Source organism: Chrysoperla carnea, chromosome 4 (assembly GCF_905475395.1).
Source record: "Chrysoperla carnea chromosome 4, inChrCarn1.1, whole genome shotgun sequence".
In the NCBI taxonomy this organism is placed as follows: domain Eukaryota; kingdom Metazoa; phylum Arthropoda; class Insecta; order Neuroptera; family Chrysopidae; genus Chrysoperla; species Chrysoperla carnea.
The window spans coordinates 51,900,586-51,913,456 of record NC_058340.1 but is presented as its reverse complement, the minus strand read 5'-3'; the positions used below and the strand labels follow the sequence as shown (position 1 = coordinate 51,913,456).

General features: G+C 29.2%; 1 protein-coding gene across 1 annotated transcript; it reads right to left on the bottom strand.

Moving 5' to 3' along the window:
• Window positions 1–2,476: 2,476 nt before the first annotated feature.
• Window positions 2,477–4,663, bottom strand: LOC123298767 (potassium/sodium hyperpolarization-activated cyclic nucleotide-gated channel 1-like). The gene is made up of 3 exons (XM_044880864.1): window positions 4,561–4,663; window positions 3,191–3,414; window positions 2,477–2,734 (listed from the first exon to the last, which is right to left on the bottom strand). Exons 1-3 carry the CDS (start codon window positions 4,661–4,663, stop codon window positions 2,477–2,479), a joined length of 585 nt encoding a protein of 194 aa, XP_044736799.1.
• Window positions 4,664–12,871: the final 8,208 nt, after the last annotated feature.

Sequence of the window (12,871 nt, the reverse complement as noted above, 5' to 3'; positions counted from 1 at the left end):
TGAATCAATGCTATTTAACGTTAGGTATAATATGGACTAGCTGTGCCAGGGTTTATCCTGGCAGGAATATTTTTTATAAATTTTTATATTTTTAATAATTACAAGTATTTTGCACTTGCTTTTATCTATTTTCAGGAAAATTTGGTGTGACAACTCTTATCGTAGCAGAAAGATCTGTCATACCGATTTTTAATATATAAAGCCAATAAAATTTTACCCTTTTCGCGGAACTACTTTTTTTTTTTTTTAATTTGCCCGTTTTAGTTCTATTTTCGAAATATCTCGATGTAACAGCTCAAAACTTGACTAAAATATTTGCCACACCAGTAAAAAATAAAAAAATTCCGGCAAAAAATATTTCTGACTTGGATAAACCCTGACACACATTGTATCTATCGTTAAATGGTATTGTTTCATATGCGAAATTTCGAAATTCGTTTAAGTGCAGTTTTACTGTCACGGGCTCTAGGGATATTTTTGGTAGACTTTTATTATGTTTTTAAAGACCTGATATATCCAAAAATACTCCACACAATCCAGGTGAGTGGAAAAATTTCATCCTCCAGTGTCATCGTCAAAAAAATAACCTTCCAAAAAAGTTGCAGGATGGAAATTTTTGTTATTCGTGCCTCTGTGAATTTTCGTCATTTTAAAGGATTTAAAAATAAAATAAATATAAGCCTTCTAATGGGTTTCTTCTTCATATGAATATAAAGCAAATAAAGCAAAATATGAACTTCCAATGGCCCGAATGACTTTTTGAAAACATGAAAATTTTTTTCCTGTGGGAAGTGACCTCACGCTTTTAACTAACGGCTTAATAAGTTGATTCAAGATAGTAATATGACAAATTTAAGAAAGAAAAGAGCAATTTTAAAAGTTACATTTATATATGAATTTTCTACCCAAGCGTAGTTTTGATTTAAAACATTTTTCATTTTTCATTGAAACACCAAATAAATTTTTACTATAAATTTCTTTATGACCAATTTAAATAGGATCGTTTACTTACACTACTGCACTACGAGATTCCGATTCCGTTTCATACTTGACAAATTTTTGTGTCAACTAAATCCAGTATACGATATTTTATAAAATAAGTATTTTAAAATCATAATTGCCATAATTGAGGATTCTTTAGTTTTTTATTGTGACCTGATAATTGTTACTTTTTTATTATACAAATATTTTATTATTAAAATTTTCTAGAAGAACATAGTTGAATCAATTGTTATGGTCTAACCGTTCACTCTTTATAAGAAAAAATGTTTAAAAAAGTGTATTTTATCGAAATATCAAGCCAAATTTGTGTGTTACATTTATTATTAGTTTGAGTGTTCGGCTTTCTATTTTATTCAAATTTAAATCACTTTAGTTAAGCGAATTTTTTTTTGTATATACAGAAATTGTACATGCAAAAAATTTGTCCGTCTAAGAATGGGCTAATGAACAATCTATCTAATTTTCTCAACATTGAGGCAGTCAAAACGTAAACGAACGGCGAAATTAAGTGTCTTCTACTAGTGTTTTTCCTTGGAATATAAAAGCATGTTTACATTATGCCAAATATCACGTCAATTATTTAGACCGAAACATTTTTCTCAGAATATCCTACGTTTATAAAAGTTTTGGAAACAGTTTTCTCATGTTAAGAACTCCTTCATAACTCAGTAATAATAAGCTAATAGTTTTGTTTTGCCAAAAGTCTAGGATATTTAGTACTGATTCTAGTTGAATAAAGTTGAAAGATTTTTTTAACTTATAATTTCCATTTCCCAATTTTCTACACTTTCCAAGTGATAGCAACATGCTACTACTTCCTTTAACGAAATTTTCAACTAGAAACTAAAATTTTTGAGTGCCAAAAATGTATTGTTTGTAGGGTTAATATATTTGTATTTTTTACATTAGCATTTTCACTACATAGTATAAAACAAAGTCGCTTTCTCTGTCCCTATGTCCCTATGTCCCTTTGTATGCTTAAATCTTTGAAACTACGCAACGGATTTTGATGCGGATTTTTTTTTAATAGATAGAGTGATTCAAGAGGAAGGTTTATATGTATAATAACATCCATTAAATAGTGGAGAAGTACTGCTATTTTTGAGGTTAATAGTTAAAAATGTAAAAAGTAAATAAGTAAAAATGTAGTGTATGAATTTAGATATTCCAAAGATAGCAGGAAATCTTCATGGTATAGGGAAAGAGGGATTGTTTTACTCCAAATTTAACGCGTGCGGGCCACGGGCAGTAATGAATAAATCAAAACTACTGGATCGATTTTAATCACATAGGCTATATATTTTATACCCGTGCGAAGCCAGAGCGGGCCGCTATGTTTTTATATACAACGTTCACAGTTTTTCTGTAGTGTATTTAGTATCAGCATTGCACCCGTGCGAAGCGGGGGCGGGTCGCTAGTAATAAATAAACTATAGAACGTTTTATAAATAAACTAAAGAACGTTTAATATTGATTATTGTTTATTTGCAGATTCAATTATGTACAAACGTTGTTTTTCCTCTGCAGTTAGTATTTGCTTTAATCGTACTAAAGCATTGTGCAACAGAGTTTCATATATTTCTGAATTTACTGGAAAACAAATATTAAATAATTTTTTATCGAAGCGAAATAGTTTACTAATTTCAAGTGCAACAGCCGTCGACATTCGTTTACGTTCTGGTAACATTACAGCAACTATTCCAAAATAATCACCATCTTCATAATGGCACACCTATTAAAAAAATAAAATAATTGAATAATGATAGAGAAATTATGGAATTTTTAAATGGAACTTAATCCAGAGAATATAAACATTTCTCTTCTGAAAACTCTGGGAAAGCTGAATTTTAATATTATTGCCATGATATTCTGTTTTATGTTATTAGACTATAACCATATAACACCATATCTCACAGTACATATTCCCTCTTTGTTTTATACATAAGAACGTCCATAAAAACTGTTTTTACTTCATATATTTTATATAGCTAACGAGATAGCTTAAAATCGGTATAATATTGAATTTTCTGTGTATACAAATATATATAGTCGCAATTGTCTCAGTGGGATAATGTTCGCTAACCGTGCGGGCGACCCGCCTTCGACCACCGGACGATACATATACCTATTTTTAATATTTGTCGCCACTCCAACAGCCTTCGATATTTCACATTAAAAAAATGCATACCTCTTTTCCATTAATTGTGTAAGTAGCCACTGTTCCATGTACCAAAAAATACATACATTCAGCTGTATTGCCGGCTTTCATTAATATATCTCCAGGTAAATATACTTCAGGCCGAACACTATCAACAATTTTATCAATGACTTGTTCTGATAATCCACTAAGAATTTTTATACTTTTAATCAATTGATAGCTTGAATAGCGTGCAATTTCTTGTTGCATACGACCTTTAATACATTATCTTACTGACAAATCATTAAAAATTTAAATAAAATAAATAATAGTTTTAAAAAACTAAAAAAACACGCTTTTGTAACTAGCTGAACTAAAAAAAAGGTAGAAAAGAATTTCTTTAAATTAAAAAAAATCATTTTATCGAAAAAAAATGGGGTGTTCAATTTCAATTATTGTAAATATTTTATATACAGATATTGATAAAAGTAAAGTCATTATTCGTTGTGTGCGTAGTCATGGAAGGGACAATAAAATCGATGCCAGCGCTTTAAGTGAAAAATTTTGGAATTAAAGGGGGCTGTTATGACTAATTTGCAATTCTTTACATGTTAATGTAATAGAAATGTCAAATTAAAATTATTGAAAAACACGAATTAATTAAACTTAATGCATTAAAAATTGTGAAAATAAGAAATCAAATTGAACAAATATTATTTTTCAAATGTAAATTATCATAATTATTTATTTAAATTTGTGAGACAAGAATATTAAATTTTAAATGTAAGTTTTAAATGCAATTCATACAATTATATATGCATCCATACAATTCTATAATTAAAGTAGTGTATCGTTACCATGGAAACGAAACTCACGCACGGAGCGAATAAAATGTCTTAAAAAGCACCTTACGCTTTTTTACTACAAAATGGTTTTTTGAATTTAAAGAAATTATTGTCAACCTTTTAGTTCAGCTGGTTACAAAAGCGAGCTTTTAGTTTTTTTTAAACTTTTGTTTAATTTTTTAGATTATATATTTATCAAAAATTCAGTATAAATATGGTGGGAGCGCAAATAAATGTATATATTTTCAGATATTGAAATCGTTAATCCTAAAAATCCTGATCAGGATAATCAAATAAACCTATTAAATTATTGTATTGTCATTGGTCATTGACAATTATATCAAATTTCGAGATAATCCGACGGTTTGAAGGGGGTCAAAATCATGTTCAAAGTTTCTGTAACATACTAACATACTAACATACGCATGAAGCTCTTAAAAGCGTGTTAAAAAGCGAGACTTTAACGGAACAGGCCTATTGTTCTCGCCTATGAAAATTTTTAATATTTATTTTGCTTTGAGAATAAAATAGAAAGAAAATATTTACCTGTTATTGGATTTTTTGTAATGTATTCACGGAAATATTTTTTTTGGTATCGATATTCATAATACAATATAAGCCGGTCTTGTAAGTACATAGGAAATTCTTTATTTCGCATGTACTCTTGTAATTGATTCATTTTTTCCAAATATTTCCGAGACGTTGCGTCGCTAGCTATTAAAATATGTATAAGTGATGCTGAAATGAAAAATTTTCAATACTGCAGTGAAATGAATCAAGTCAAGTTTGCAAGTGTGCCAAGTAAAATAACTTTCAAGGAAATTTTATAAATGATAATAATTGTATTTCCTACCCCTTTCTTTTGATGAAAAGAAAGATGAGAAAATATTGACAATTTTAAGAATGTTTTAAATTTATTATTTTTGTTTGGGTACTAAATTTTTACATGTATACGATGAGTCATTCAATTTTTATACCATGCATATATGAAATATACATAGTATATTAAGTTTAGTCCCAAGTTTGTAACGCTTAAAAATAATGATGCTAGGAAAAAAAATTTGTCATAGGTGTTCATAAAATCACCTAGTTAGTCCATTTCCGGTTGTCCGTCCGTCCGTCTGTGGACACGATAACTCAAAAACGAAAAAAAGATATCGAGCTGAAATTTTTACAGCGTACTCAGGACGTAAAAAGTGAAGTCAAGTTCGTAAATGAGCATCATAGGTCAATTAGGTCTTGGGTCCGTAGGACCCGTCTTGTAAACCGTTAGAGATAGAACAAAAGTTTAAATGTAAAAAATGTTCCTTATCAAAAATTAAACAACTTTTGTTTGAAACATTTTTTTGTAAACATCACTGTTTACCCGTGAGGGCGCCAGTTTGGCGGAAATTTTATAATATGTACTATACTTGATTATCAGTTATGTATGTCACATGTTTGTATGTGTAATGTAATAAAGAAATCAACACTGACTATGCATGGTATTTCAACAATTAACTCAGTCAATTGTTTGTTTTCACTTGTTACATTTACCTTATGGTACAGAGGTGTACACTATAAAGGTAAAAAGGGTACTTGAACCGATGCTGGCCCGGACCCCTATAATAGCCCACATTAAAAAAATTAAGCATTATAATATTGAGTTTTGATAAGCCTGACATGGCCCACAACCACTTTTTTGGCACAATTTTAGAAATTTATTTATTTTCAATGATGCAATTGAAAATAAAATTGATAAAAAAAAAAGCAATTAAATGATAATTTGACATAGCTTTGTAACGGATCTTCTTTGGCACCTATATTCCTAACATCAACACTTTTTTATTTTAATTTAGTTTGTTTTTCTCTTCTAGAACCACTTAAATATAACAAGTTTATAAAATATGTGCCACAAAATGAGTTAGTATTTTACTCATAGCGATTTAAAAAAAAAATTTAATTTAAGGAATTTTTGGCATTTTGATGTTAAGTGGGCCTTATTAGGTTCCGGGACTATATACTTATAGAGTAAGCCTCTAATTATAATTGTTTAATGTATTTGGAATTTATAACACGCTTTAAAGATCTACTTGTTTAGATCGTTGTATATGTCATACTATCCGTTATTCACTTTGACGAATTTAACACCAAGAAATTACTTTTAATTTCGATTTTAGTCCACTTTTAGACAATACATTAACTTACCACCTTGAAATGATAAATAAAACATCGCAAATGCTCTCAAAATAAAGGCAATCACTATATCTTCTTTCGCTGTTGTAAGGTTAGATGATTCAGAAACATCTAATTTGAAAAAGAATTCATGGTATTAATGCAAATCAAAAATACTTTAGCTACTGGTAAAATTAACGCACAGAGAAATTATTGTGTTAATTAAGTCAATTAACTAGTTTTTTTATTGTGCAATGAAAATCAAACTTCTAACAAGTAAGCGTAACTGCCATCGACTTTTGTCCATTGAGAATAAATCGGTTGGATAAAAGTTTTTAGTGATTATTCATGACATGTAGATCACTAAACACAAAATTTATTTTTGTAAAATTGTAAAATATAAGGATTTTTATTATTATTAAAAATAAATAAATTCTTTAAAATTTTACGTCCGGGCACGTGACTGCAATTACCAATCAGATATACTTTAAAGGATCTACGTCACGTCATATGAAAGGTTGTGTAAGCTTACAAATACAAAAACATGGTAACTTGCAAACTTGCATGTTGTAAACTTGCATATACAAACATGATTGTATGTCACGATTTGATGTCATTCAGGACGCCATGATACTCTAAAATGTTTTAGAAGTAAATTTGAATTGGCTTTTTAAATGCAAAATATATACATTTTCTCCCAGGCAGAAGGGGGAAGCGGCAGGTTCACTTTGCACAGTGGGCAGAAAGTTGACACGGAGGTGAGAAAACAAATTTTCAGTATTCATACCGAATAGCAAAAATTTCACAGCATTAAAAAATGAAATAGTCCATACTTCGAGTCGCTGACTTGCACTGTAAAATCCATTAGAAATGTTCATTTTTTTCAACATTAATGAAACCCAGTTTCTTCTTTCCTGTTTACTCCACATAATTAAGCATTTATAGCAAATAAATTTTATGCATGCAGCCCAATGTACACCAATAACGTAAATACTAAATACTTTTAGTAGTCTAAAAGTAGTTCCATGATTCTGGTTAGAACAAATGAATTTTAGAAATATAGACTATAATTCCAAACAAAAACTTTATCGATAATTATTTTTCAATCATAAGTTGTTATGTTCAATAAAGGTCGACTTTCTGGTCAATTTATCATTCATTGTCCGGTGCGAGTCAGCATATCATGTCATTCATTGTAAGTTCAGAGGAGTGTTATATTTCATGAAGTAAGGAAAATTTCTAATTGCACACTAGATATCAAATTGACAAACTCAACTGACAAATATTCGCGTTTTTGTAATTGTAATACAAGTGAAATTTACAAAAACACCCCTTTTTTGCTTGGGTATTAAAAAGGTAATTTAATATTAAAAGCAAATACCATTTTGCCCGACATTTAACAAAAGAAACAGTTAAGAAAGTCATACAAATTTCCAAGAACGTGTACTTTCAATGAGTCTTTCTATAATAAATAAAGTTTTTTAGCTTCAATATAAAAGCTGCTTACCCGTTTTACTCGATCAACATGCTTGTATATCGTTCTAATTCGAACAAGTCGAAACAAATATAGAAAATTTAAACCAAATTTCACAACTATTACAGTATCAGGGAACATAAATTTATCGACCAAATCCACTGGTATTGATGATAATAAATCAAAAATAAAATAGCTCTTCAAATAATGCCTGTAAAAAACTTTATAAATCGTCATACTTATACATAGATTATCAACTTGATTTCGCAATGCGAAATTGCATAATTTTGCTATGAATCAATCACTCGAACGATACTTTTATTATGAAGATTGGATATAATAACGGTTAGCTTGGTAAATAAGAAATTGGAATTAAATTTATGACAAAAATGATTATTTATTTTTGTGTTTTTCGAAATGTTAAAGAGGAGTATATGTTAAGTTGAAATCTCGACGAGTTTACTTGGTTAAAACAGTTTCAACGATTCAGTACTTTCAAACTGTATGCTAGTTTCGATACCTTAGTAATAAAATTGCGTATATAGATGTTGTATAGACTTAATTATCTGTCTTATATTTAGAGGGAAGCAAAAAGTGTTTTTTATTTTTTTAATTCGATATTTCGAAAAATTTTCAACCTATTACTCATAACTTCACCAAATATTATGTTATTCTTGTCAATTTTATTTTAAAATCATATTGGACCCCCTTACCTTGTTTTGAGATCATTTTTAGTATTAACGAACCATTAATAAGTAAATACAAAATCGCTTTAACCCAGACGTTAAAAAATTTAAACTTACAGTAGAATTTTCCACTGATTCAAAACAGTACGCTTTGTACTATAGCATGCATATCCTGTGAAACATGACACCATAATATCAGCCATATAGAAAAAACATAAAATTGTATTAAGAATGGGACAGATGTGATAAATACATCGATTTTTTTCTCCAGGTAAAGGATTAAATCCAACATCAAATGGTATTGTAATCATAGATATTACAAATAATACAACCATAAAATTATCATAGTACATTCTGAAAAAAGAAATGAAAAGTACTTTCAGAGTCTAAGAGACGGTGTAAGATCGGCAATCATCCATCTGATAAGCAAACGACACATATTTTTATTGAAATTTAATTGATTGCATCCTAGTTTTTGCTCACGGCTTGGCTAAATTATATATAGGAATAACGATTTGAAATTTTAGACAGTGATGGGTCACACGTTTTAAGATACTTAACCGAAATCAGAACTTTAAACTCAACCTACTCAAGTAATGGTTTCAACCGTAATTGACAAATAGGGCCGATTCTATATTGCTTAGCGTCCGAGATGGTTTAATATATCGAGAAAATATCGTGTTATATTTCATGAAGTAAGGAAAATTTCTAATTGCACACTAGATATCAAATTGACAAACTCAACTGACAAATATTCGCGTTTTTGTAATTGTAATACAAGTGAAATTTACAAAAACACCCCTTTTTTGCTTGGGTATTAAAAAGGTAATTTAATATTAAAAGCAAATACCATTTTGCCCGACATTTAACAAAAGAAACAGTTAAGAAAGTCATACAAATTTCCAAGAACGTGTACTTTCAATGAGTCTTTCTATAATAAATAAAGTTTTTTAGCTTCAATATAAAAGCTGCTTACCCGTTTTACTCGATCAACATGCTTGTATATCGTTCTAATTCGAACAAGTCGAAACAAATATAGAAAATTTAAACCAAATTTCACAACTATTACAGTATCAGGGAACATAAATTTATCGACCAAATCCACTGGTATTGATGATAATAAATCAAAAATAAAATAGCTCTTCAAATAATGCCTGTAAAAAACTTTATAAATCGTCATACTTATACATAGATTATCAACTTGATTTCGCAATGCGAAATTGCATAATTTTGCTATGAATCAATCACTCGAACGATACTTTTATTATGAAGATTGGATATAATAACGGTTAGCTTGGTAAATAAGAAATTGGAATTAAATTTATGACAAAAATGATTATTTATTTTTGTGTTTTTCGAAATGTTAAAGAGGAGTATATGTTAAGTTGAAATCTCGACGAGTTTACTTGGTTAAAACAGTTTCAACGATTCAGTACTTTCAAACTGTATGCTAGTTTCGATACCTTAGTAATAAAATTGCGTATATAGATGTTGTATAGACTTAATTATCTGTCTTATATTTAGAGGGAAGCAAAAAGTGTTTTTTATTTTTTTAATTCGATATTTCGAAAAATTTTCAACCTATTACTCATAACTTCACCAAATATTATGTTATTCTTGTCAATTTTATTTTAAAATCATATTGGACCCCCTTACCTTGTTTTGAGATCATTTTTAGTATTAACGAACCATTAATAAGTAAATACAAAATCGCTTTAACCCAGACGTTAAAAAATTTAAACTTACAGTAGAATTTTCCACTGATTCAAAACAGTACGCTTTGTACTATAGCATGCATATCCTGTGAAACATGACACCATAATATCAGCCATATAGAAAAAACATAAAATTGTATTAAGAATGGGACAGATGTGATAAATACATCGATTTTTTTCTCCAGGTAAAGGATTAAATCCAACATCAAATGGTATTGTAATCATAGATATTACAAATAATACAACCATAAAATTATCATAGTACATTCTGAAAAAAGAAATGAAAAGTACTTTCAGAGTCTAAGAGACGGTGTAAGATCGGCAATCATCCATCTGATAAGCAAACGACACATATTTTTATTGAAATTTAATTGATTGCATCCTAGTTTTTGCTCACGGCTTGGCTAAATTATATATAGGAATAACGATTTGAAATTTTAGACAGTGATGGGTCACACGTTTTAAGATACTTAACCGAAATCAGAACTTTAAACTCAACCTACTCAAGTAATGGTTTCAACCGTAATTGACAAATAGGGCCGATTCTATATTGCTTAGCGTCCGAGATGGTTTAATATATCGAGAAAAAAAAACTATTAGAAAAAGTTTCTTAGAATAATTTTTTATACCCATATACCGATTTGAATGATAAAGTTCACATTTTGAATGTTTTCATTATTTTAGGCTTTACTCAAAATTAATACAAGTTTATTGAAAGATTTGGATACATAACACTTTAAAATTGTCGTTTTTTCCAGTTTTTAATTTCCATAGCACACTAGTTAAAAAATTAAAAAATCAACTTTTATAATTAGTGTGCTATGGAATGTAAAAACTGGACAAATTGATAATTTAAAAGTGTAATGTATGTATTTAAATATTTCAATAAACTTGTAATAAATTTAAGCGTAGACCACAATAATAAAAAAATTAAAAATGCGACTTTTTTATGTAAATAGGTAAATTAGCAAGTTTTTTTAAATAATTTATTTCGATATCTCTAACCATCTCTCACGCTACAAAATGCTTCATGCTTCAAAATATTACAGTTCAGATTTCGGTTAAGTATCTTAAAAAATGTGACAAATCATCCTGTGTAACTGTCCAAATTTCAAATCGATGTTCTTATAAATAACAAAAATATGAGGGTGTCTTCTTCTTCTCTTGGCGCATCGTTGGTTCAGTGGTAGAATGCTCGCCTGTCACGCGGATAGCCCGGGTTTTATTCCCGGACGATGAACCGAATTTGTAAGAGTTTGCTTTTATATCTGAAAATGCTGCAAGCTAAAATACGAAATAAAACCAAAAGAACTATGTTTGAGAATTTATTGCGAAATTCTCTGGACTGCAAACAACAGGCGTTGCTTAGGTAATATTTGTTATTACAAAGCAAATATCGAATGTACATACACTCGATAGAAACGCAATTGCAATGTCGTTACAATCTTAATCACGACATACTGTAAATAAACATGCCTCTAATATCTTGTATATCGAAAAGTTTTCATGGTTATTTTTTTTAACCTTTTTTTCCATAACGGTTTTTTGCAGGTAAAGGCATTAAATCATTTTTCTTTTGATATTTCGACTGGCTAACAGATCGGTGTAGTTATCTATATTTACGTATGGTATGAAAAGACTTGCATGCAAAAAATGTAATGAAAGAAAAATTTTTTTAATTATTTTAATTACAAACAGCCATTTGAACACTTTTCGATAGACAAGCTATCTATCATAGACGCGTTTATCAATCAATAATATTTTATAAAAAATATGTATCAACTAGTTATCAAATGGGTGTAGGTAGATCTCCAGCTTTCTCTTGTAGGTACTATCAATATTTAACTCATGTGTAGATCAAAATTGACGGTATGTTGCAAAGACGATGAGTTGGTGAGAACGAGTGATTAGTTACGGAAGTTTCATCAAATTTACTTTACAAGATATGTAAACAATTGATTATGATATTTATAATATCCGGTTTATGGTAAAAATTTACCTAAATTTGCTATATGGATGAATAATATACCAAAAACCAGAATGGATATGACGTTCGCGCTCATATTGCACTTCTGAATTACTTTGGAAAGAAATTCTACATAATGGATTTTTTCTATAAATCAAAAACCATTCACGAAATTCTGAAACTTCCTTCATTTCATCTGTTTTTAATGAACATTTGTGCTCCTTAAATGACGTCATTATTTTTGTCCAATATATTTTTGTCCAATGATATACAAGTGTTTATTCCAAGCCCAAAACTATTGTTTCAATAATCACAAGAAAATTCAATTAATTATAGCTAGTTTATTTTCAACTTATATCTAGTAAGCATCATCTCACTCTTTTTTTGCTAAAACGGTATTTGTTCCAGTTTTATTGAAATAAAACTTTGTTTTGCTACCTAATGTACTAGAAAACTCTCAGTTTGAGTATGTACGTCGAAATATGTTTTAAAAGTAATTTTTACGAGCCAATATTTTTAACCCCCAATACAAAAAGTTTGGTTCGACGTATCTGTGTGTCTGTCTGAGGTATCATAGCTTCTAAACGGCTAAATCGATTTTGATTTGGTTTTTTTTGTTTTGTTTGAAAGGTTACTTGATCGAAAGCGTTCGTTTGAAGAAAATCTGAAAACCCGTATTTTTCGGCGGGTTTTTTAAATTTTGTAACGTTAACTTGTTTATAGGTACACAACATCTACAGCCTATTTACATAAAATATAATCGATAACGGTTATCTGGTATATGGCGCTTTATTGAGCTGTTGCTCTTGTGGTTATGGAATCTAAATGAATTTTTTTTATAATACTTATTATAAATACTACTTACCTATAGAAAACCTTTAAAGAAATTAGT

Coding starts and splice junctions, on each gene's coding strand:
- LOC123298767 (XM_044880864.1), bottom strand. CDS start 4,663: ATGAATCAATTACAAGAGTACATGCGAAATAAAGAATTTCCTATGTAC. Junction 3,415..4,560: donor ATACCAAAAAAAATATTTCC/GTGAATACATTA, acceptor AATGTATTAAAG/GTCGTATGCAACAAGAAATT. Junction 2,735..3,190: donor ACACAATTAATGGAAAAGAG/GTATGCATTTTT, acceptor TTTTTTTAATAG/GTGTGCCATTATGAAGATGG.